General features: G+C 35.5%; 1 protein-coding gene across 12 annotated transcripts in view; it reads left to right on the forward strand.

Moving 5' to 3' along the window:
• Smarca1 (SNF2 related chromatin remodeling ATPase 1) overlaps positions 1 to 26,546 on the forward strand; it is a 630,075-nt gene that overhangs the window by 29,787 nt on the left and 573,742 nt on the right. For all 12 annotated transcript variants that reach the window (XR_012444561.1, XR_012444562.1, XM_074063783.1 and 9 more), the window contains 9 exons: positions 414 to 546; positions 1,119 to 1,267; positions 7,460 to 7,579; positions 10,750 to 10,860; positions 11,111 to 11,224; positions 20,769 to 20,891; positions 23,013 to 23,145; positions 25,573 to 25,691; positions 25,797 to 26,009. Coding sequence is in view for 10 of the 12 variants with exons in the window: in XM_074063783.1 (XP_073919884.1) it covers positions 414 to 546; positions 1,119 to 1,267; positions 7,460 to 7,579; positions 10,750 to 10,860; positions 11,111 to 11,224; positions 20,769 to 20,891; positions 23,013 to 23,145; positions 25,573 to 25,691; positions 25,797 to 26,009 (1,215 nt within the window). In the remaining 2 variants the exon portion in view is untranslated. The remainder of the gene's footprint in view (positions 1 to 413; positions 547 to 1,118; positions 1,268 to 7,459; positions 7,580 to 10,749; positions 10,861 to 11,110; positions 11,225 to 20,768; positions 20,892 to 23,012; positions 23,146 to 25,572; positions 25,692 to 25,796; positions 26,010 to 26,546) is intronic.

Genomic DNA, 26,546 nt, shown 5'->3' on the forward strand with positions numbered 1-26,546 from the left:
GCCTTGGTACAGAAAGAACTTGATGATGAGATAAAGCAGACTTTTCCCACCATAGCAACCTTTGCTGACTACTTATAAAACTCTTGTTGGGCTGGAAGATGTTTGTGTTTAGTGGCTTAAAGTTACTTAGTAACTCAATCCAAAAGCTTTCATCTCCCTCCTGTCTTCATTTTAAAGTGGCTTTGCCTTTTGTCCTTTTGGAAGTTTCCCATTAGTAGTATAGTATATTTGCAGATTTCTTTGTTCCTAGGGGTTTTTGGATATTTTTAGCATTTATCAGCTTCCTTTCAAAAGTGGCTGGTTTATAGAGATAAAGAACTAATTTTATATTTAGAATTTTATAGCACATTATGACTGTACTCTAAATTTTATTTGGGATATCCAATGTCTCATAGAAGGATTTTTTTTATTAGGATCGAGCACATCGTATTGGTCAGAAGAAGCCAGTACGAGTATTCCGTCTCATCACTGACAACACTGTTGAAGAGAGGATTGTAGAGAGAGCTGAGATAAAACTGAGACTTGATTCAATTGTTATACAACAAGGTATTTACATTATAAACTTAATTAGGTGGCTTTTTGCAAAAACACAATTTTCTTCAAAGGCGATGACTTTTATTAAAAATTCACCAAAATTTGCAAAACTTTGAGAAGCAAATTGGTTTAAAAAATGCTTTTAAGTCTTCCTAATTGAAACCCTTGCATTTAATACATGGACTAGTTCAGTGTTGCTAGAGTACAGGCAAATGCCAATGGCATGCCTTGTTAACTACCTGATATTATTTAGCAGATAAATGTATATATTTAAAAAATTTAAGGATGTATTGGAGGTACTTTACCACATAGAGAAGTTTGATTTGAATAACTAACTTTGAACATGAAATAGGGTTTCTATCCTTCTGAGTTTTAACTGAGTTTTACAAAAGGAAATTTATAGTGAAATAGAAAATAATGGTAGAAGAAAAATTTATAGTGTTCATTCAACAAAAAAATTAAAACTCTTTGATTTTTCTTATAATATTGCCATATGTATGGTTTAATGTGATCTGATTAGAATTATTATGCTGTGTTTTCTTTGGAAAATAATTGGTCAAACATATTTTAATTTTTATTATTAGGAAGACTCATTGATCAGCAATCTAACAAGTTGGCAAAAGAAGAAATGCTACAAATGATACGTCATGGAGCCACCCATGTTTTTGCTTCTAAAGAAAGTGAGCTGACAGATGAAGACATTGCAACTATTCTGGAAAGAGGAGAAAAGAAGGTTAGTTAAAATAGCATTGTATTTGCGTGATGATTTACTTTAAAATCAACATACTTCAGCATACTTACTGTATTTGCATTGTACCAAGCTACATGTCTCAAATAACTCAGGTTCTTTCTTAAGAGCTTATAGATTTATTTCCAGGTGTAAATCAGTAGCTTTTCTACATACCAACAATGAATAGACTGAGAAAGAAATTAGGGAAACAATCCCATTTACACGAGCCTCAGAAACAATAAAGTACCTTGGAATAAATTTAATGAAAGAAACAAAAGACCTTTTTAATGGAAACTATAAACCACTGAAGAGGGAAATCAAAGAAGACATCAGAAGATGGAAAGACCTTCCATGCTTGTGGATTGGTATAATCAACATCGTGAAAATGGCCATACTACCAAAAGCAATCCACATGTTCAATGCAATCCCTATCAAAGTTCCAATGACGTTCTGCCCAGAAATATAAAAAGCAATTGTGAAATATGTATGGAAATACAAAAGACCTCGAATAGCCAAAGCGATTCTGAGCAAAAAGTCCAATGCTACAGGCATCACAAACCTGACTTCAAACTATACTACAGCATGACATTGGCATAAAAACAGAAAGGAAGACCAATAGATCAGAATAGAAGATCCAAATATTAAACCCATGCATCTATAGCCAACTGATCTTCGACAAAGGAGAACAAAACCCACGATGAAGAAAAGACAGCCTCTTCAACAAATGCTGCTGGGAAAACTGGATATCCACATGCAGAAGACTGAAACTAGATCTCTGTCTTTAACCCTGTACCAAAATCAACTCAAAGTGAATCAAAGATCTTAATATAAGGCCTGAAATTTTGAAACAACTCCAGGAAGCAGTAGGAAATACACTGGAATAGATAGGTGTAGGGATCGACTTCCTAAATAGAACTCAAAAGGCTCAGCATCCAAGAGAAACAATGAACAAATGGGACTGCGTCAAACTAAAGAGCTCCTGCATAGCAAAGGAAACAGTCACTAGACTCAAGAGACAGCCCACAGAATGGGAGAAAATCTTTGCCAGCTACTCATCTGATAAGGGACTAATATCCAAAATCTACAGGGAATTCAAAAAACTCAGCCCCCGTAGAATCAACACCCCAATGAAGAAATGGGCACATGAATTAACAGGGAATTCTCAAAGGAAGAGGTACAAATGGCCAGTAAATACATGAAGAAGTGTTCAACTTCCCTGGTTATAAAAGAGATGCAAATCAAAACAACACTTAGATTCCATCTCATCCCAGTTAGAATGGCTACTATAATCAAGGGTAATAACAACAATAAATGCTGGCGAGGATGTGGTGAAACAGGAACCCTTACATACTGTTGGTGGGAATGCAAGTTAGTACAACCACTGTAGAAAGCAGTATGGAGATTCCTCAAAAAACTAGAGCTAGTACTGCCATATGATCCAGTGATGCCACTCTTGGGCATCTACCCAAAGGAATGTAAGACAGCATACAGTAGAGACAACTGTACACCGATGTTCATTGCAGCACTATTTGCAATAGCCAAGCTCTGGAAACAACCCAGGTGCCCTACAACTGATGAATGGATCAAGAAAATGTGATATATATATACACAATGGAGTATTACTCAGCCATAAGGAATAATGCCATGTGGTTTGAAGGTAAATGGATGCAATTGAAGGACATCATGTTAAGTGAAGTAAGCCAGGATCAAAAACACAAAATCCGCATGTTTTCTCTCATATGTGGAAGATAGATCCAAAGATAAACATATACACAAAAACAAGCATGATCATATACAAACTCAGATGTAGAGCACGTTTGTAACAGTAGAACTGCTCTATGGAACTCTGGGAAAGAAGGAAAGGAAAAGAGAATGGTAGAGCATCAGTTATATCGCAAAACAAGATGTGAAGGTAGAGGATATAAGGATGTGTATTGAAAGCTGTTGGAAAATGTGGGGTGGGGAGGTGGAAGGTAAAGGGGCAAAGGAGAGTAATGGAAGAAGTAAAGCACACCAACAGCAGGCATACATTGAGACACTCTTTTGAACATCAACTTAAATATTTAATAACAAAATCCAGGACTGAAAAATAGGTACAGTGTGTGTGGGGGGAGGTACTAGTGGGAGGGGGGAGAGTGAAGGAAGGAGATTAAGGTGAGGGTATATGGTTGATGGACTTCATATATCTATGAAACAAAACTAAGAAACCTCTTATAAGAGCCTTAAGTGGTATGGGGAGGGGGTTGTGGGGGAGAGACAATGGGGAAAATGTAAATAATGTACAATATAAGTCTAATTGGAATTGTCACTACGAATCTTCCCCCCCATAATGAATATATCCTAATAAAAAACCTATATAAAAAAGACTTTTTTTGGATGAGAAAGATTAAGCACCAGGGTTTAAAATTAAGTGACCTTATGCCTCACACTTGTTGAAAATTGTGCTTATTAAAAATGCTGAACTTAAAAGCCACATAAATTTTGTATTAAATCACATTTATAAGAACTGCCTTTTCATAATCTTTTTTGCATTGGGTTAGAATTAATTTGATACATTGTGTTAATTGAAAGTTTTTTTGTAAACGTTGCACAAAACATCAGATCATTATTTGTTAAAGCATCATGTCACTTCAAAATATTAGTTTCATGTTTAATGTACCTATCACCACAAATTATGAGTAATTTTAAACATGAGCAAAGGTAGACAAATAGTATAATGAATTTTCATGTACTTATCACCTGTCACATCCCCAGTTCATTTTTCCCGTTCCTGGATTATTTTGAAGCAAATTTCATTATTTCAACTGTAAATATTTCACGATATATTTCTAAAATACAAGTATTCCTAGGATTGGGCGCATAGCTCAAGTGATAAGAAAGCTTGCCTAGCAAGCATGAGTTCCTGAGTTCAAGCCTTAGTACTGCCAAAAAAAAGAGAAAGAGGGCTCTTTTCAAAAACATAATCATTATAGCATAGTCCCATGTGAAAAATTCCTGGAATTCTTTAATAACATCAAATATCCAGTAACTATTCCAAATTTCCAATTGGTTTATAAAAAGCTCTATTTAATTTTTTTTCTTTTTTAAAGGTCAGTGCAAATAAGGTCTGTACACTGATATTGATTGCATTTTTTTAAACGATAGTTCCCTCTCCATTTATGTATTTTTCTCCTAATTTATTTGGTGTAGAAATTGGGTTCTTTGTTTTTTGAGTTTGTCATTGTGTGGATTTTCTTGATTCCATATGCATGGTGCTTTTTAATATGTTCACTATTGTATTAGCTTATTTTGTATTTTAATACAAAAATATCTGAAGCTGGGTACTTCTTGGAAAAGAGGTTAACGGCTCACAGTTTTGAAAGTCCAAGAGCATGGTGCTGGCATTGGCTTCTGGTAAGGGACTCATGGAGGATAGCATCACATGGTGGGAGTGTGTGTGTGTGTGTGTGTGTGAGAGAGAGAGAGAGAGAGAGAGAGAGAGGGAGAAAGAGAGAGAGAGAGAAGCAGAGACCTGATTTTATAACAACCCACTATCAGAGTAATTAGTCGAGTCCCATGGGAGCAAGAACCAACTCCTGTGAGACCTAACTCGCTCCAAAAAGAAAAGCCTTTGCCTGGTTTTGGGATAAGTGTAATAGTGGCTTCATAAAATGTGTTTGGCAGTTTTCCTTCCCTTTCTATTTCATGGAACAGTTTAAGGAGGGTTGGTATCAGTTCTTCTTTAAAGGTCTGATAGAATTCAGCAGAGAATCCATCAGGTCCTGGACTTTTCTTTTTGGGGAGACTCTTGATTGCTGCTTCAATTTCATTTTGTGTTATAGGTCTATTCAGGTGATTAATTTCCTCTTGGTTCAGTTTTGGATGATCATATGTATCTAGAAATCTGTCCATTTCTTTTAGATTTTCAAATTTATTTGAATATAGGTTCAGACATGAAGACCAGTGGAACAGAATAGAGGATCCAGATATGAAGCCACACAACTATAAGCAACTTATCTTTGACAAAGGAGCTAAAAATATACGATGGAGAAATAGCAGCCTCTTCAACAAAAACTGCTGGGAAAACTGGTTAGCAGTCTGCAAAAAACTGAAACTAGATCCATGTATATCACCCTATACCAAGATTAACTCAAAATGGATCAAGGATCTTAATATCAGACCCCAAACTCTTAAGTTGATACAAGAAAGAGTAGGAAATACTCTGGAGTTAGTAGGTATAGGTAAGAACTTTCTCAATGAAACCCCAGCAGCACAGCAACTAAGAGATAGCATAGATAAATGGGACCTCATAAAACTAAAAAGCTTCTGTTCATCAAAAGAAATGGTCTCTAAACTGAAGAGAACACCCACAGAGTGGGAGAAAATATTTGCCAACTATACATCAGACAAAGGACTGATAACCAGAATATACAGGGAACTTAAAAAACTAAATTCTCCCAAAACTAATGAACCAATAAAGAAATGGGCAGGTGAACTAAACAGAACTTTCTCAAAAGAAGAAATTCAAATGGCCAGAAAACACATGAAAAAATGCTCACCATCTCTAGCAATAAAGGAAATGCAAATTAAAACCACACTAAGATTCCACCTCACCCCTGTTAGAATAGCCATCATCAGCAACACCACCAACAACAGGTGTTGGCGAGGATGCGGGGAAAAAGGAACCCTCTTACACTGTTGGTGGGAATGTAGACTAGTACAACCACTCTGGAAAAAAATTTGGAGGCTACTTAAAAAGCTGGACATCGATCTACCATTTGATCCAGCAATACCACTCTTGGGGATATACCCAAAAGACTGTTACTCCAGAGGCACCTGCACATCCATGTTTATTGCGGCACTATTCACAATAGCCAAGTTATGGAAACAGCCAAGATGCCCCAGCACTGACGAATGGATCAAGAAAATGTGGTATCTATACACAATGGAATTTTATGCAGCCATGAAGAAGAACGAAATGTTATCATTCGCTGGTAAATGGATGGAATTGGAGAACATCATTCTGAGTGAGGTTAGCCTGGCTCAAAAGACCAAAAATCGTATGTTCTCCCTCATATGTGGACATTAGATCAAGGGCAAACACAACAAGGGGATTGGACTATGAGCACATGATAAAAGCGAGAGCACACAAGGGAGGGGTGAGGATAGGTAAGACACCTAAAAAACTAGCTAGCATTTGTTGCCCTTAATGCAGAGAAACTAAAGCAGATACCTTAAAGCAACTGAGGCCAATAGGAAAAGGGGACCAGGAACTAGAGAAAAGGTTAGATTAAAAAGAATTAACCTAGAAGGTAACACCCACGCACAGGAAATCAATGTGAGTCAATGCCCTGTATAGCTATCCTTATCTCAACCAGCAAAACCCCTTGTTCCTTCCTATTATTGCTTATACTCTCTCTACAACAAAATTAGAGATAAGGGCAAAATAGTTTCTGCTGGGTATTGAGGGGGGGAGCGGGAGGGGGTGGAGTGGGTGGTAAGGGAGGGGGTGGGGGCAGGGGGGAGAAATAAACCAAGCCTTGTATGCACATATGAATAATAAAAGAAAAATGGAAAAAAAAAAAAAGAAAAGCCTTACTCTCTTTTAAAGACATAATTAAAAACCTCACCACCTCAATACTGTTATACTGGGGACTAAGCTTCCAGCTCATGAACCTTTGTGGGACAAAATGTACCCAAACCTTAGCGACTATAAACCCTATAAATTGGCTGAATTTGTTTTGCAAAACATTTTTCTCTTGTAGTTTGAATAGTCTTATGTTAGTATGTTTTATATCAATATACAAAATGTGTTGTTTCAGTTCAACTCTGCCTTTATTTTGGCATTAACTATTTGTCTCATTAAAATTATACAATAGAAGTTATAATGTGGCTATATCTTCAGTGATAAAATTTTAAAGAAAGTTTAAATGAAACTACTTAGGACAAGTTAAAAAATTTGAATTATTTTTTGTGATACTGGGGATCAAATGCACGGCCTCAAATATGTTATGTAAGTGCTCTACCACTGAGCTACACCCACGGCCTATGAAAAGTTAAATTTATATTCAAGTTTGATGTTACCATTGAATCCTTACCTTGTAAATGTTCAGACTGGATATTTCATAGCAAATCTGACTTTTGAAAAGGTAGAATATTCACATTTTTACTAGTAATGCAGTGATATTTTTCTCATTTTAATGTATTCACCCTTAGACTGCAGAGATGAATGAACGTTTGCAGAAAATGGGAGAGTCTTCTCTAAGAAATTTTAGAATGGACATTGAGCAAAGTTTGTACAAGTTTGAAGGAGAAGATTATAGAGAAAAACAGAAGGTATGTTTTTACTTTCAACCATCACACCCTCAAAGTTACATTTCTCCCCATCACAATTATAGAATAACATTGACACTTATCTACTCTGCTGTAGAATGAAATTTGATGTATTTCAAAAGTTCTCGTGTAAGGGCTATCCTTTAATATATTTTGGTTTAGCAAAGTAAAGTATACTCACATCTGGGATACATTGAGAAACCCCTTTGAACATTGACTTTGGGATTAATAATGAAAGACAGGACTATAAAATAGGTACAGTGTATGTGGGAGGGGGAGGGTGAATGGAGGAGACGAAAGTGAGGGAATATGGTTGATGGGCTTCATATACATATATGAAATAGAACAATGAAACCTCTTGCAATTGCTTTAAGTGGGGCAGGGAGGAGGTTGAAGGGGGCAGATGGTGGGAGTGGTCTAACTAATGTACATTGTAAGCCTATTTGGAATTGTCACAATGAATCCTCTCTGTACAAGAAATGTATCCTGATAAACATGAAAAGAAAATTTGGTTTCGTATCATCATCATCTTTGCTGCTGTCATTACAGGTAAATATCCCTCATCTGAAATCTGAAATGTTTTTTTTTTGGAGCATTTTGGATTTCAGATTTTCAGATTAGGAATGTAAAACTTGTACTAATACTTTTCTTACTGAGAAGCAGTGTAGTATTGCATTTGAGTATTGAACTGAAGCTGAAGTCTGAAGTCTAACACTAATTAAATGATGTTAGGTACTCAGTTTTCTCACCTATCAAATGGAGAGCCTAGCAGTTACATCATAGAGTAATTCTGATGATGAAATATATTAACATTTGTAAAGCAATTAGAGCAATGCCTGGCATTTAGTATTAACTACATGAGGAATAATATTACTAACATTTAGTAATTAAATGTCAGACCATGACAGTTTTGAAGCATATTCTTTAGTTATTTGTAGTTTGTCTTTCTCACTTTGGGCTTTTGTGACATTTAGTCATGATTTGACTGAGATTATGCATTTTTGCCAAGAATACCACAGAAGGTATGTTATGTGCGCAGCACATATCAGAGCATATATGATGTTAATATATTTTATTTATGATGTTAACCTGGATTGCTTAACAGAGGTGGTATCTACTGACAGTCTCCCCTGTAAAGTAAACATTTTCCTCTTTGTAATTGATAAATATCTTGGGGGAGAAAATGTTCTGAAACTCATATTCACTGATCTTAGCATCTGTTGGTAGAATTTGCCTACCACAGTTATTATAGTAGCTTTGGCATGATGGCAATTTTGTATTCCCCTCGTTCCTCTGTATTTTATTCATTAGGATTTTTCTGTCCCTTCTCCCCCATTTATGTATTCAGCTATTTGTATCAGTATGGCCTCATGAACATTTATTTTTGAATTATAATCCAATTCTGTTCTAGTTTTGTTGTTTAAATTGTTCCATAAAACTTATGGCTTTGAACCTACAGAAAGGAATGTTATTAAAATAAAAAAGGTCATTCTGAGTCTTGATTTTAGTGAAAAACGAGAAGTGAACCATTTTTTTTTTCATTGCAGGTACTATGTTTAATAATGCTTTCTTGCTGTCATTTGCTTCTGATTGTTTTTTGTTTCTTGTATTTGTCTGATTGTTTTATCTACAATCTTAACTCAAAGTGCTTGTGCTTTATTGTTCTGAGATGGCCTGTCTGCACAGGGTGGAAATTGCCTTCCTAAACGCTTTTTAGATTTAATTATATGATATGAATTTTATTAATTTTACAATTATTCCAATGGGATTGCTGGTGCTAGGAGAGTTTTATAAAGTGAAAAATATTAATAGAGTCATTGGAGCTTCTTGTCCACTTTTTTTATGGTCCTAGGGATTGTGCCCAGGGCCTCCACATGCTAATCACGTACTCTACCACTGAACTCCATCCCTAAGGCCCATCACACTGTAGGGAAAGATTAGTTTTAGTAGAGTACTATCAAGGATAGCAGGTTTTCTTCTGCTTCTGATTCTCACAAAATGCACAGATAAAGAGAAATCTTAATATTTATGATTGTTTTAAAAATAATTTTAATTACAGTAATAATAATGTCTAAAATCAGAATTTTTTGGAATATTAACTGAGATTATATTTTATTTCTGTCCATTCATATATGTTAGATTAAGTTCTTAAATTAGGCTCAAATTGTCTTTGAAGAAAATTGAAAAGCCCAAGAATATTTATAAATCATGAGAATTATATTTTGTGGTAGATTTTCACATATGATTTGCTGAATCAGTTCCATTATTTTACTACCATACCTAGTAAATTAAATCATGGTGACTGATCCTCAATGAATTAACTTGATAAGTTAGTATTAATGCACGCTCATGTAAAACAAACTTAATTCGGCACGATTTATTCTGTTTTTGAGAGTTCAGGAATTGACCCTTAACATTTCAAATTTAAATACTTAGGCCTTCAAACAAGATTAAATAGCCAAATATATTACTTTTAGAAAGTTAGTTTAAACTGTTATTTTCACTGCAATTGAGAAAGATAAAATATCAGTTACTTATTAAATCCTTTTTCCCCATTACTAACACTTGACATTACTCCATCTGGGATAAAAAGTAAAGTCTTTTCACTTCTATGGTGCTTCCTTTCTCCTTCCCTCCTGAACTCATGGCCTCACACAGGCTGTGCTGGGCATTTGCTCTATGATTGACCTATAGCCTCAGCTGTGAATATTTCTCATTTTACTTAAACATCGCATTTGTAATATCCACATCTCCTAGCCCCTTGGAGTTCTTGATTTGAAGGGAGGTGTGTCTGTTATGTTGATATTCCTCATTTACTGCTCTCATCTGTTTTCTAATCCATATATTCACCACAGTTACAAGAACCAATATTTCTTTTCCTGGTATGTTAGCTACTATTTATTAAAGTTGACATAAAATACTAAACATATTGCATAGATTCTTCTGAATTACTAAGAAAAAACAAATTTTAAAGTACTTTCAAAAAATAAGACCATCTTTGCACCTAAGCTAAGTACAAGGTTATGGAAGTTTGGAGGTACAGGTGTGACTTCTAAAGCAAGTTTTGAATCTTTCTAATAACTTTGGTTTTTTTCATGCTTCTGCAGCCTTGATGGATGTTGATAAAACAGTTTGGAGTAATTAAGCCCCCTGTTCTTACTTGTTCTGTATAGCTTGGTATGGTAGAATGGATTGAACCTCCTAAACGAGAACGCAAAGCGAACTACGCAGTGGATGCCTACTTTAGAGAGGCCTTGCGAGTCAGTGAGCCAAAGATTCCAAAGGTAAAACTGCACAAGCCAGTTCTTATGTCCCGTAGTAGAATTTCTCTGTTAATATGGTGTGTGAGTCAGGGTTTCTTATATTATTCCCAAATCCCAGTCCCTGGAATGTAGTAATACAAAAAAGTACTTGATATGGCCCAGCCATATAAAGTTTATTTTTAAATGTATAAAAAACAATAAAAGATAATTATGTTCACTTCATGTATTTCATGAAAACAAACATATATGTAATGTCTTTTTCCCCTCACAGGCTCCTCGGCCTCCAAAACAGCCAAATGTTCAGGATTTTCAGTTTTTCCCACCACGTTTATTTGAGCTCCTGGAAAAGGAAATTCTTTATTATCGGAAAACAATAGGTTATAAGGTATTTTTTTCAATTATTTAGATTAGCATGATAAAATGTTTTAAGATATTGCACTCTATTAAGGTTGATGAGGTGTTTCCTTTTAATGTGAAAGAATGTAAGAGGAAATAACAGTGTTTTTAAACTCATAGAGGAGGCTTAACTAGAAGTAAAGCATCAAACTACTGAATCACCCAAGAGGAGCATAACTAAAAGATATTAATGCAGAGTTAGCTAATATTTCAAAATACTAATATCTGTAATAACATTATTTTTAATAGAGTGTTTGAATGATCAAAGGATATTTAGGAGGAACAATAGGTATGTGTTTGAATAAGAGTGAATGTTGATATTTAGTGTGAGAGGAGATTTTTTTTTGTCTTTTTCCTTAATAAGACTAGGAAGTAGTATTTTTGCATTTATGGCTGATAGCTTGAGGAAAGCCACATTGGTGGTTAGTAGATTGTGATCACTTAAGTGTTAAAGATGATGATAAATGTAATAATACATTATATAATTTTAAAATAATCTTTTGGAATTCAGAATTCTTTTTTATATAGGCAGATAGGAACTACTCACTATTTTAGTGAGTGAAATTTAATGTTTGGCATACTACATTTATCATAAGAGATTAAGCATTCAAAGTTATTTCTGTATGTTTAAACTAACTTTGTAGTGAATGGAGAGCAATGACCAAAGGTACAAGCATCACTAATATAAACAAAAGTGTAAAAATATTAGCAGTTATAATTTTATGAATCGAAAGTTATATTTTAAAATGTATTTTGTGAACCATTTTCGCAATCAGAACTATGGAATTTGCCTAGAGATGCTCCATGTATATAAGATACTTAGTTTATTTGTGTTTTGGAACTGGAGTGGATCTCTAGAGTGTGTATTATTTGTTCAGTGTGGGGGCATTGTTATTTGAATCAGAGAACATAAAAGTCTTCTTCTCTGTCTTTATTAAAGTTTAAAAATAAATAAATGAGTGAGATTTGGTGGTGCACACCTGTAATCCCAGCACTCAGGAGAGTGAGGCAGGAGGATTGCAGATTTCAGACTAATCCGCACTACAGAATGTACAAAATGAGAAATACTGTCTCAGAAAAACAATACACACACGCACAAAGTTTAAGGGGAATATAAGTGGTTAGCTATGATTTTGTTAGGGAAATGTGATAAAATTTAAATATATTTATACTAAAAGGACTGGAAAACCTTTTTGAGAAATTCAGAAGAGTGAGGTAATCATGGTGGAACATTCACACCAGGCATATGACTCACTTCAAAGAAAGTGAAAAAACAATGATATGTCAGAAGAAACAGGCCTGTTAGAGATTAAAAATTCAAAATAGAAGCAGTTAATAAGGTGGCAAATTTCATGAGGTAAACAAGAATTTAGCATCTCATTAAGGTTTATAATAATTTGAACCTTCTATCTCTGCCTCCTGAGTAGCTTGGATTATAGGCATGTATAATCACATCTATCTTGTTTTTACAATAGTGTCTTGTTAATTTTTGCCTGAGCTCATGAGCCTCCTGTCTTCACTTTTTGAGTAGCTGGTAGATGGGATTACAGGTGTTTGACACCATGCCTGGCTCATTTGATTCTTAACAACATCATTAAGTAGGTATTTTTATCACCTCCATGTAAGAGGTAAGGAAACTGAAGTTCAGAGAAGTTAAATGACCTTATTCAGGTTACAAGATTGCTATGGGTGCTGGTCTCAAATCCAGCTCTTGGTGTTCAAATGCTGTGCTCTTTCCACTCAGACATTCTGAGCTATTTCTGCATGTGATATAACCCTGATTCTTTCTGCAGTCCTAAATGGGGACTGTTTATAGTGGTGTGACATGTCTTTTGGGAGGTAGGCCAAGTGGTAGTCAAGTAGCAGCAATAAAAAATCATCTCTGATAATAGAACTGTTTATGGTCTTTCTTGGAGATACTGAAATTTCACTCCTTACGGTAATTACAGTGCCCACCACATTCTGGCCACAGATCTGGTTTGAATATAAATAGTGCCTTTCATTGCAGGCAGTTTGTGGTTAGGAGTGAGAGTTTACAATGACTGTTTGGCTGATGGCCAGCTGGAAGAAGACAGAGGAGAGCGGAAACCTCAGGAAACAAGAGATTTGAAGGGGCAGCTGTGAAGGCCAGGGCAAGAGAAAGGAAGAGGGGAGCATGTAAGAATAGAAGAACAGGATGGGTAGGGAGGAGGAAGATGGGATGGGATTCATGCTATTGTACCTTACTGTTTCTTACCGCCCAGAAAGAAGCCTCAGGAGAGGAGAATGAGTGAAAGGAGAGTTTTAAAAAATTCAGTCCTTATGTACTGAGCACTGTTCCATACCAGGTGCTGTGACAGGTACTTGATATAGAGTGGCAAATAAGACAAGAACCTTCACCTTGGGGAACTTACATTCTAGTGGTGGAGACAGACATTAAACAGACATCACAGTGCAACGATGTTATTTGTGCTTACAGAGGGTGCTGCAAGGGAATGCAATGGTTATCTAATGTGGATGGGAGGTCAGGGCAGTGTTCCTTAAGGAAGTGTCATTTGAATTGAGATCAGAGAAGTTGAATGAGCCATGTGAAATGTGGGAGAGAAGAGATCAGCAGGTCCATCTTCTGGTGCAAAGTGGCGAGGTGGAAAGGAGGAGGCTCCTTTCTGTGGGTAGAGTCTGATCATATGGAGCCTTTCTTTATAGGCCATGTACTAAAGTGGAAATTTAGTGTTAGAACAAAGGCAAACCATGGAGGTGTGCATAAGGCAGGGAGATGTGTGAATTGGTGGTGAAATAATAATAATAGAAGATACTTATTTGGACTTTACTTGTGTTGCAGAATTGAAGCCTCATGCTTCCTAGGCAAGTGCTCTACTGCCTAAGCCATGCCCTCAAGCCTTTTTTGCTTTAGTTTATTTTTCAGATGGGGTCTCATACTTTTTGCTTGATTGTGCCTTGGACTGTGATTCTCCTTCCTTTGCCTCCTGCATAGCTGAGATTACAGGCTTGAACCACCACGCTCAGGTTGTTTTTTTCACATTCAGTAAAACTGTAGTTACAGGCAATTTGATTTTGTATTAGAAAATCCAAAGGAATTTGAAAGAAAAAAAGCTACCAGAAATGATAAGTGGATATAAGTTACATCAAAAACATGAAATGGCTAGGAATTTTTAACAAAACATACACAAAACTTGTACATTATAACCCAGTTGTTTTTAAGATAGGATCTTGCTAAACTTTTTCCCAGACTGGCCCTGAACTGCAGTTCTCCTGTCTCCACGTCCCAAGTAGCTGGGATTCCAAATGTGAGCCAGTGTTCTTGGCTATGTACCAAATTCTTTATAAGTATTAGTTCACTATCCTCATAATAACCCTGGAACCACATCCTTATTTTACAGATGAGGAAACTGAGGCATAGACGGGTTGAGCAATTTTCCCTGAGTAATTTGTTTAGGGTCATATGGCGTATAAATAGCAAAATATGATTATATTTACATTTAAAAGAAATCACGCAGGAGCTGGAGGCATGGCTCAAGTGGTAGAGCAGCTATCTAGTAAAACCAAGGCCCTGAGTTCCAACCCTAGTAACCATCCAAAAAAAGAAAGAAAGGAAGAAATCATGCTGGCCACGATGCAGAGAATGGTTTGTTTATCCAGGGACACTAGATGGGAGACTGTTGAAGTATTAAAGCAAGAGAAAAATGGTGATTTGGACTGTGGTGGTGGCATTAGTGGTGGTGGTCACAAGAGAACCATTCCCTTGTCACTGCACTCCTAGCCTTGTGCTGACTTCATTCCCATCCTGGATTGTCACTGTACAGTATTAAGATTTGCTTTGAGCCTCACTGTTTATACCTAGCTGAGGATTTATATTACAAATAAGAACACATTCTGGACGTTGGTCCTTTCTGAATCTTGTCTCTTTCATTCTTTACCAGGAACTGTGGACCTGAGCTAAGGTGGGTTATTAAGAGAGTTTCATGTTTGGGTTCAAGAGTATAGACAGATCAGCATGGCATGTTTGTCCACAAAAGCTGGAAGGATGACATGATACATAACTGTTAAACATATCTTCCAAAGGGACATCTAGCACTGATCCCCCACCCATATCCCTAGAAATCTTACCAGGGCTACAAAGGGAATGGAGCACTAATTTATTCTCAGACAAACAAAACTGCTGTATAGGTTCTCAAAAAGGGACCCCTTACCCCTTTTCTGCTTAAACAGTTATTAGCTAAAGGGAGCTAGGTATTGTATGTCGCTGAGGCATTGTGTTTCATGTCAATGAATTATCTATTTTGGAGTCTTACTTCAAGGTCTAGTAAGGAGCTCACTAGTTGAAGCATTTGATAATGAGTTTTTTATTTTGTTTTAAAGAGAGCCTGCTTATTTGCATTTTTATTTTCTATTTTGTTCCTCTTTCCATACTCAGCATAGCAAGGTCACAGAAGTATTGCTGATAATAAGATCTGGAGCTAAAGGGTTTGTTTTATTTGAGGTTGAGAGAAGTATTTGTTTGTTTTGCCCTAATCACTTGATGGTTAGCAGTGCATTATGTCAGTTCTTCTCTAGCTAAGCCTTGACCTTGTTGCAAGTTAGGCATGTTCAGAAGCTTCTTTACTCTTGCAAATTAAAGAGTTTTGTTTAATGTAGCTTCTTGTTCACTAATGTCTTTATATTGGAAGAAGATGACTTGATTGAAATTTCAATTGCACTATGAAAAAATCCAGAGTATCTGGAAGTTCCATTGAATCCAAGACCTGAAGAGAAAGAGTTTTGCCATATTTGAAGCTGAAGAAAGCTGTAGAACATTTTCACATTTATCCCCAGTAAAGAATTCTTTCGGGACAAATGGCAGAAGTGCCATTGTGAGTTTTGGTAATGTGTCATTGTGGGTCACCTACTTTGCAGTGGTGGAACTAAAATATGGTGAGCTGACTTCAGGTTACTGCTTTCATTTTGTGTGCTGTCACGTTTAATTCAGTGCTCCATATTTCTGTGAAATATTTGCTAAACTCCTTCTATGAAACAAGAGCCAAAAAACTTTTCACTATCTCATGGAATCCAGCTCTTAATCACATATTCCTTAGCCTTTGACCAGCAATCCAAATAATAATTGAGATATTTCCCTTTAAGCAACAATTTTTTCTTTACATACTGTGTTACTGGGCATGATGACAAGATGTAGAGTATGAGTACTTCAGACACCCTCTAGGTATCTGTTCAGTATTGCTGGTCTATAATTTGTCTACTTAATTGTTACTTTTTTTTTTTGGTGGTACTGAGGTTTGAACACCAGGCCTCATGCTTGTTTGAACCAGGCCATCAGGCTGTTTTTTTTTTCAATTTTATTTTAGTTATTCTTCAGGTAGGGTCTGGTGCCTGGGCTGGCCCCATAGTCTCCTGCATAGCTGAGATCACAACTGCTCTCCTCCATGCCTAGCTTAGTGGTTGAGATGGGATCTTGCTAGCTTTTTTGCCTGGACTGGCCTAGAACTGCGATCCTCCCAATTTCTGACTCCCAGATAGCTGGGATTACAGGCATGAGCCACTATGTTTGGGTTTGTTTAATTTCTTTTGTAAGGACCTGGATTTGAACTCAGAGCTTCACAATTGCTCTACTGCCTAAGCAGTGTCTCCATAACTTTCTGTGGCTATTTTGGAGATAGAGTGTTACTTTTTGCCCAGGACACCCTGGTCTGCCACCCTCCTATTTTATGCTTCTCTTTGTAACTGGGTGACATGTTCAATACCACCATGCCATGCTTTTTTCCATTGAGATGGGGGTCTTGAGAAATTTTTTTGCTTAGGCTAACCTGGACTATGATTCTCCTTATCAGTCTCCCTAGTAGCTAGAGTTACAGGTGTGAGCTACTGGTGCAGGGCTTTTGCTTAATTCTTATATAACAATTTGGAATCATTCCAGTAAGCTTAATGCTGGTAAGAATCTCATTAGGCAAAAAGTGAATTTTAAAAACATGATGAATATTAAGGAGGATTTTTTTTGTGTGGGAAGGAGCTAAAGGAATTCAGGAATTTGGAATTATTTCTAATACTAAACATTTTAGTAGCTATGTATTTGAGTGTTTTCAGAAATAAAATAGGAAGCATGGCATTGATGGAGTCATTCTTAAGTTTTGGTGTGTTAAATAATATGACCAGTGGGTGTGAAAGAAATTGCAATTTCTTCCTAAATGGAAAACTTAATGGTATTATGTAATATTCTGATTTTGCTTTTACTAGAAGTTCAAAGGAAAATCTTTTGTATTAGGGATATCTGCATAAGAATAAACATTTTATTTTATTTAATGTGGTATATTATATATTTTGTGTCTTAATTTAGATGTTTAAAATTTTATCTTGAAAAATGTTTTTCTTTTGTTAAAATATAGTTTCTTGAGCGAGAGGTGGTGGTTCATGCCTATAATCCCAGCACTTGGGAGGCTAAGGAAGGAGGATCGCAAGTTTGAAGTCAGCCTGGGCTATCTAGCAAGACCCTGTCTCAAAAAAGAATATGGTTTGTTGAACATGGAAAATTTGAAGATGTTTAATAAAGAAATATCTTAAAATCAAACAGTTTTTCTCAATTAAAATTTGAAGCCAAATCAACTAACTTCACATATCAGCAATTTAAAGGATCTGTTAAACTTTTAAAGTTATATATGCCTGTCATTTTTTACAAACATACTAAGAATTTCAAACAAAAACTGTTGAAATGTACAGTGAACATCAGCATGCCACATCACATATACCCCACAACTTCTATTTTACTGTATTTTCTTTTTCACTTATTTTCCTATTTCTCCAGCCCTCTATCACATGGACAGCTATCTTATTTTTAATGCAAAGTTACAGACATAGATGCATTTTACCTGGAAACACTTCAACATGCATGTCAGTAATCAGAGTCCAATGTTTATTTATAATTCCTTTTTAAAAGTGAAATTTACATACGGTGAAATGTATGAATCTTAAGTGTACCATCCAGTGTATTTTGATAAATTCATATACCTATAAAATCCAAACCCCTATAGGTATAATGAATATTATTGTTACCCCAGAAAGTGTCTCTTTCCAGTCAATGCCCATACACATTCCCCAGAGGTGACCACTGTTCTGATAGTGCTTTCCTCCATAGATTAGGTTGTTTTTGTTCTAGAATTTCACATAAATGGAATCCTATAGTGTGTGTCAGGGTTCTTTAACTTAGCAGACTATTTTAGAGATTCAGCCATGTCTCATGCATATATCAGTAGTTCCTACCTTTTTTATTGCTGAGCACGATTCCATTCTATGAATAGATTATTTATTCATTGTCTTGATGGGCATGTGGGCTGCTTTCTGGTTTTTGACCATTATGAGTAAAGCTGCTGTGAGCCTTCATGTAAAAGTCTTTGTATAAATATGTTTTCATTTCTTTGGGTAAATACTTAGGAATGAAATTGCTGGTAATTCTGTAGTTAAATTTAGCTTCTGAAAAAATTTATTTTTAGTCATTCTTATCACAGCACCACATTTCACTTTTAATTGATACTTTATTTTCCATTTCTACCTGCCACCAGGTGATCTTACCTTATTTCTAGGTTATGACAGTTTAGTAGTTTCTCTTGTCTCTAGTCCTTCTGTACTTCAGTCCCCTCAGTCCATCTAGCACAAAGCTTACAGTGAAAGCACCACAATTTGACACCTTACTTCCTTGTTCAAAAGTCTCCAGTGCCCACTGTATAGTTTCAGGGCCCTCTAAATCTGTCACATTGAGATGAAACAAAAAAAGGCCAGTTTGCAGTCCTAACTTTTATCTTGTGGTTGTGGGCATCAAACTCAGGGCCTTACCCATGCTAGGTAAGTGTCCTACCACTGAGCTACATCCTTAGCTCTAATAACAGTCCTATATGTGCCATCCTGTACGTGTTTTGGCTTTCATGCCTTTGCTTATATTGCTCTAGTCTAGAATATTCTTCCCCTCCCATCTCTCCCAAATTTAGGTAAGGTACAGCTTGAAATTCTACAGTTTGTGAGCTCCTTATGGACAAGGACCATGTCCACTTATTCTTTTATATTCCAATTCATATTTCTCATAGTGCTAAGAATATGTTACAAATTGAGTCATACATACTAATTTGCTTGTCTGATACTGTTGATTACAAATCTACTTTTTAATGTCCATTGTTGATTTTTAATGCCTAGTTAGTAAGTTTTATATCTGAAGAGCTATTGGGTACAGTGGTTTTCAAATGCTTATTTTTAAGTTATAATGATATAATTTCCAACTATGAAATATATGTAACAATAAAAAAGTACTATTAATATCTATTGTAATTACATTGTAGGAAAACTGTATGTAGCTGATTCCTGTTGTGAATGAGTCATTTATGATGACTCATAATTGGAAGACCTACTGCCAATCCTTTTGTTTTCATGTTCAGTGAAATGCTATAAAATGTACTATATGTGTTCCATACCTGCCCTCTTAAACAGCTGCGCTATATTGTGACTGCAGATGTAGATAGTGGTGGTATGAGGCTGTGGGCCTAGAAACATGGTTTGTTCTTTCATTCGGTGAATGCTGCCCCATACTGCTGAACCACGCGGGTTGTATGTGCTCTCTGTGACGCATTGAGGCTCTTTGGGTTACTTTTTTAGAAATAGGAGATTGTTTGCTTCCTTGGACAGCTGAGCTTCTGTCCTCAGTGGTTCAAATTCAAGCCCTCCTCTTTCCAGTTGTCATGTCAGTGTGCTTGCAACTCTGTATCCCAAATACCATTTATAATTTCTATTGGTCACTGCTCTTGTCGTCTTTTCCCCCTTAATTGCTGGTTTCTTTTCAGCTGTTGGTGTGTTTTATTACTCCTTTCCCTCTTAAATTCTCTATTTCTTTTTCTTTCCTTCTTCATTATCCTATCACTCCTTCTGGATTTCCCATTTTATATAAAAATGCACTTCCTTTGCAAACCCTGGGAAATAGTGAAAGCACCATGTTGGACAAAAATCATCCCCCCTTCCTTCCTCCCTTTCCCTTCTCTCTCCTCTCCCTCCTTCCCTTCTTTCCTCCCTTCTTCTCTTGCCAGGAAAGTACTCTTCCACTTAAGCTGCATCCTGTACTCCTTTTAAAATTATTATTAATTGATAAAACTCATGTCGTATTTCTAATAATTGTTTGTGTATATGTATTTTATGCCCAGACCAGCCTGGATTATGACCCTCCTATTTATGCTTCCCACATAGCTGAGATGACAGGCTCACATCACTGCATCCAGGTTTTTATTGGTTGAGTTGGGGTCTTGTAGACTCTTCCCCCCTTGCTGGCCTTGAACTGCAGTCCTCCCCATCTCTGCCTCCTAATTAGCTAGGATTACAGGCATGAGCCACTGTGCCAGGCTAAGAATGTTTTTTCTTTGAGTAGTATCACAGTAGCAGAAATGTGGAAAGGACTGTGGTCTGGGTCTGACTTTATATTGTTTACTGTTGAAATAACTAAAGATTGATAAGTTTTTACCCTTATTAATTAATTTTTCCATCGGTTTATTCATCATTCATCTCTTGATTTCTAGGTCCCAAGGAATCCTGAGATCCCAAATCCAGCACTGGCTCAAAGAGAAGAGCAAAAGAAGATTGATGGAGCTGAACCTCTTACACCTGAGGAAACTGAAGAAAAGGAAAAACTTCTCACACAAGTAAAATATTTTAAATAACTGAAATATTTCTAGTCAACCAAGAAAAATAAAAAAAGTATAAATAACACTTACTTTTTATTATATGGGCCTAGTATCCTGATTTGACACACCAATAAAACTCTATAAAAACAGGTTTAGACCATATATCCCATTTTTAAAAGTCCATTTTTACAGAATACAGTTTTTGGAAAATACATATATTTGTAAGTGTCAATTATTAGAAATACAACACGCTTTTTTACCAATTACAATAAGGCCAGTGAATTCAGATTTGAATCCCAATAGACAGTAACTACTAGCATATTCTTGAAATTTTAAATTTCTTATTTTGATTGATGTGAATTAGCCCTTGAAATTATACTGTAGCAATCTTTTATCTATGGAATGCTTTTTTAATTTAAAAATTCCTTTTATCTTTTCTTAGAAAGAACTTTAATACAGTGATGAGAGATTTTTGATCGTTGTATAATTAAAAGCTAACAGTTACTGACTAGGGAAGGTTTCCATTTGAATAAAATATTAATGCTTTCAAAGTCATTGTGGCTTTAGTTGAGTTTTCTATCATACTTCCCAAATAAATTCTAGAAGACAAAAAAGTTTTCAGCATAAAAGACTTGGATAAAAGACTTGACATCACCTAAATTTAAGAAGTTGCCAGCAAGTTTATTTATTTGACATTTTTTTCAAACTTTGTGCTAGGCAGAATAGTAGGAAATGCTCCACATTTATTATTAAAAGGTAGTTTTTCAGTGTTTCCAACACAAAGGAAGGATGTGGATAAGTGTTTGAGGTGATGGATATGCCAATTACCTTGATTTGATCATTGCACATTGCATTTGTGTGTCAAATATCACACTGTGCCCCAGGAATATGTTCAATTATGTGTCAATTAGAAGTAAAAAAGGAAAGAGTTGGTATATTTTATGCCATTTTATATAGCTCTTTCCCTTGATGCAACATACAATTTTGTTGAATGAATTTTGACAAAATACATTCATAATTTTTAGAGGCAAACATCTGGAAGTTAAAAAGTTGAGTTTGAAAACATAATAGCAGTTGGCAGTGTTCTAGGGCTTACCACAGAATAAAAGGAAACATTTAAAAATTCATGTTTTATTTCCAAAATAAAGCTATGGCCTTTGGACACTCTGTGCCTTACAATATGCTGTGAGCATAGAGTGTAATGTGAATGAGCATAGAGTGTAATGTGAATGTGCAGTCTCAACTGAGAAAATGCTTGAGTTTGTAATCAGAAGTATAGTCAGTTTTTTGCCCTTGGTAGTTGAATTTATTTTGAATCATATTTCCCTGCTGCTACAAAAGTAGCCTTTAGAAAATCATGGCAGTACAAAGGAACAAAATGTGAGGTCATCTGAAATCTTTATCAACTAAAAGCCAGAGATAGAAAATTACAATTTCCTGTGTATCACACTATTGTGGATGGGGACTTGAGGGGTAGAAAACAATTCTTGGTCTGCAACTCTATAGGTGGACTAATAATGGCAAAAAGATTTGAAACACTAGCTGTTCTATATTTTGATAAAGAAATTCAGGGGGTCCAATAATGTTCTGTTTATAGAGATTCTATTTATGAATACAATTTTGAACAGAAATTATTTATTCACTGTAATTTGGAAGGATATAAAGAGCTACAAAAGTTTTCCTGCTTTCTCTTTTGATTTTCTTTCAGAGTTCTTTTGATTTATTGCATTCACATTCCTCTTTTTTTAATTTACATGGAAATAGATTTGGAAAAAATCACTGAAGTAGTGGAATATGTCTTCAGCATTTATATTAGCATTTTTATTTTAATGCATTTGTATTTTAGTATAGTAGGCATATGTAAAATATGGAATTAAAAACTATAGAATATCTTAGAAGTATAAATCATCTTTAAGTACTTGGAAAGGAAGGAGTATGTTCCCTTCAAAATAAAAAAGCAGTTATAACAACGCTCACTCACCTTTTGATTCCAACATAAAAAGCGAGTGATTTCTTTTAAAGAGGAACATTTTAACTCTTTGAACTGCTTTTAATGTATCATTGTATAGCAGTAAGTAAGATAATAAATAGATTTATTACTATAACCTCTACTGATGCTGCTTAACGTTTTGTTCACAGGGTTTCACAAACTGGACTAAGCGAGATTTTAACCAGTTCATTAAAGCTAATGAGAAATATGGAAGAGATGATATTGACAATATAGCTCGAGAGGTAGAGGGAAAATCCCCTGAGGAGGTCATGGAGTATTCAGGTTTGCATATCATTTCAACCATGATATTTTATTTTAACCTTACTCATTTCTTTATTGTCAACTTAATAGTGCCTTTGTTCAGAGATCATTTAAACTTTGTGAATAAAATATAGGTGAAAGTATAAAACATAATTGTATTTCTATGAAAAGATTACAGTATTTATCAAAACAAACTGACTACTGCTGTCTCTAGTAGTTAGCTAATAAAACAAGGGTGGCTATTGGATGGGCATTGACAGAATTAGTTTTCTACTTTCCCACTTCTGGAATTTGGTCCTCTTCTGGTCCAATCCTGAGACTTCAGTTCAGATGATTGAAATAGTCTTTCTGGATAATCCTTGAAGAGAGTTCTTGTCAGGTGCATTTTGATGCTCAAACTCCCTCAAGGTTTCAGGCTACTTCATGAGGCCACGTGGGCCTTGTTAACTTGAGGCATGCCAGAGTTGATCTAAAAAGATTGCCTGAACAAATCTCTTCACTGGTCTTCCAGTTATCTTCCTCTCTTACTCAGCTGTCTTTGGCCTCAGCCAGAGTCAGTGTAGCCACTGAAACATGTGGAATTAATATTAGTTCTCATGTCACAGTACATCCAATCTCAGGCTTCTGAAAAGGAATCTTATTAATATATTTGTTTTCTCTGTGTTGAACATAGGCCATTTCTAGTTTCCAAATAGGTTGAGCTTTCAAATTCAGTCTAAATATCAGCTGTTTAGAATCTACAGCATAGAAACAGTGTTAAAAAGCAGGTGCAAGTTTCTTTGTTATTCTCCCCCAAAGCCTATTTAACCTAACCACTGAAATTCTGTTTTTGTAATAGTAGGAAAGAAACATTATAATACCAACAAATAAACCAAAGATTAATACTTACTAGGAATTGATTTTTAATTTATCTAGAGAGCCCAGGGCTTGAAGAAATCAAGTTTAATTAGAGAATAGATACTTTGTTTTTCCTCCTGGAAATCTAAAAGGGTCTTCTGGTGGTTAACAAGGACATACAGGTTGGTTTTATTTTACAGGTTGGTTTTATTGAGTTTTTATTTCATATAATGTCACATGAAGCTTATGAAGTTCCTTTTTCTTGATACCAGCATGGCACTATTGTTTCTCTTAAGGATTAGCACAGAAGATGAGAGCATTTGGGAGCTTACAAAGGGGAACAATAGAGAGGAAAGAGAAAATTTAGCAGCAAGAGTTGAATGAAAAGAGTGTAAAGGGCATATACAGAGAGATATTGTGAAGAATTTTCTTTAGAAGATAGGAAGATAACATCTGTATACTTGAAGTTGCAAGAAAAAATAATTTACAAAGATATCACAAGGATGGGCATGGTGACACATGCCTGTAACCCCACCACTTGACAGACAGAGGCAGGAGATTCACAAGTTTGATGCCAGCCTTAGCTACATAGTGAGAGCCTATCTCAAAAGATAAAGGGCTAGGGATGTTGTTCAGTGGTAGGGTTCAGTGATAGAGCGCTTGCCTGGCATTTGCAAGACCTTGGGTATACAGCTCAGCAGAAGAGCACTTGCTTAGAATGCATAGGTTTGATCCCCAGCACCACAAAAACAAAACAATAAAAGATATCATGCTAGGTATGATTATTTCAGGTCCACTTATTTGCTGTCCATCATGTTGGGGGTCATGTCAGAAGGTGGGTAGTTGGGAATGGATTTTAGGTAGTTGGTTGAAGTAACAGAAGAAACGTGTATAGTTGGCTGTTTCTGAGTGTGCAGTATTTTATACATAGCAGGCATTTAAATATGTTTTCAATGAAAAAGTGGGAGAATTAATAAATGAACACAGGTGCTTATAAAAATCAGAGTACTAACATACCTTTCTTGATAAGGCTCTAAAAATGAAAAATTTGAGAATGTAGAGTATGTCATTAAAAGGCCTTTTACTGAAGTCATAAGAAATGGCATATTATATACCAGATTTGGTTCATCAATAAAATTTGGTTGGGTGACACAGTAATTTGAATATTCCTCTGTATGTATACAATTTAAAATCCCAATGAAGTTTAAAGAAGCTGTAAGTCTCTGGAAATATTGTAATATTAGTGAGTTCCAGAAGCAAGAAACAGCTTCAGTAGAAATTGCCACTTCATAGGAAAAAATTGGATGATAGAAATAGAAAGCTATGTTCACATTTATATGCTGCCCTCTGCTGTTTCACTTTATGTATTTGGTCCCTTTTATATAGTATTTTAGTAAAGAGGCTCACTTAAATCAGTATTTAGAAGCATTTAATAATTGAACAAAATATACATTAGATGAATCTGAATCTTAATTTAAAAAGTATAAGTAGTCTTTGTGTTAATTATCCTTTCTGTATCCTTCTGTATTCTTTCTGTTAATTATTCTATAATTCCTTGGATCTATTTGGTTTTAAATGGTAGCAATTTAAAGTGGTAATTCTGTTTTCCAGCTGTATTTTGGGAACGTTGCAATGAATTACAGGACATTGAGAAAATTATGGCTCAAATTGAACGTGGTGAAGCAAGAATTCAGCGAAGGATCAGTATCAAGAAAGCCCTGGATGCCAAAGTACTATGTTTTATATCAAATTATTAATAGATGATTTTATGTGATGTAGTGATTGACTTATTTTTGTGCATGCAGTTAAAAGCACTATTCCATTGAAATATGCAGATTGCAAGATACAAGGCTCCATTTCATCAGTTGCGTATTCAGTATGGAACCAGCAAAGGAAAGAACTATACTGAGGAAGAAGATAGATTCTTGATTTGTATGTTACACAAAATGGGCTTTGATAGAGAAAATGTGTATGAAGAATTAAGACAGTGTGTACGGAATGCTCCCCAGTTTAGATTTGACTGGTTTATCAAGTCTAGAACTGCCATGGTATGTATTCCTTTTGTTACTTTTCTTGTTTTGAAAAGCTTTAGCCATTCTACATCCTTCATGTAGAGTCTCCAGTTGTCAACCATTTTGTCACCTTGGCTTTCTCTTCCACTCCCCCTCTCTCCATAAATATACATACATACCTAAAATCTCTATTAAACTATAGTCTCTATTTTATATTAAAAATATGGAAACATGTATATTCTATATTCAGAAATTATCTGTATTTTATATTCATAAATAGATGTATTTATGAGCAGTTTTTAAATGTTGCAGGCAACATGAATGTTCACCTCTAAATACTTTAGCATGTGTCTACTAAAAATCTGTACGTACTTCTGCATAACTACAATCCCACCTGAAATGTTAACATTGATTCAGTAATGTCATCTAGTATAAAATCCATGAGCAAACTTTTCTAGTTGCCCCCCAAATGTCTTTTATAGCTTCTTTTTAAAATTGATGATCTAGTAAGTTCACACATTGGTTGTTGGGTCTCTTTGGTCTTATTAAATCCACAAAAAAAAAAATTAAATC

The sequence above is a fragment of the Castor canadensis genome, chromosome X, assembly GCF_047511655.1.
Source record: "Castor canadensis chromosome X, mCasCan1.hap1v2, whole genome shotgun sequence".
Classification (NCBI taxonomy): Eukaryota; Metazoa; Chordata; class Mammalia; order Rodentia; family Castoridae; genus Castor; species Castor canadensis.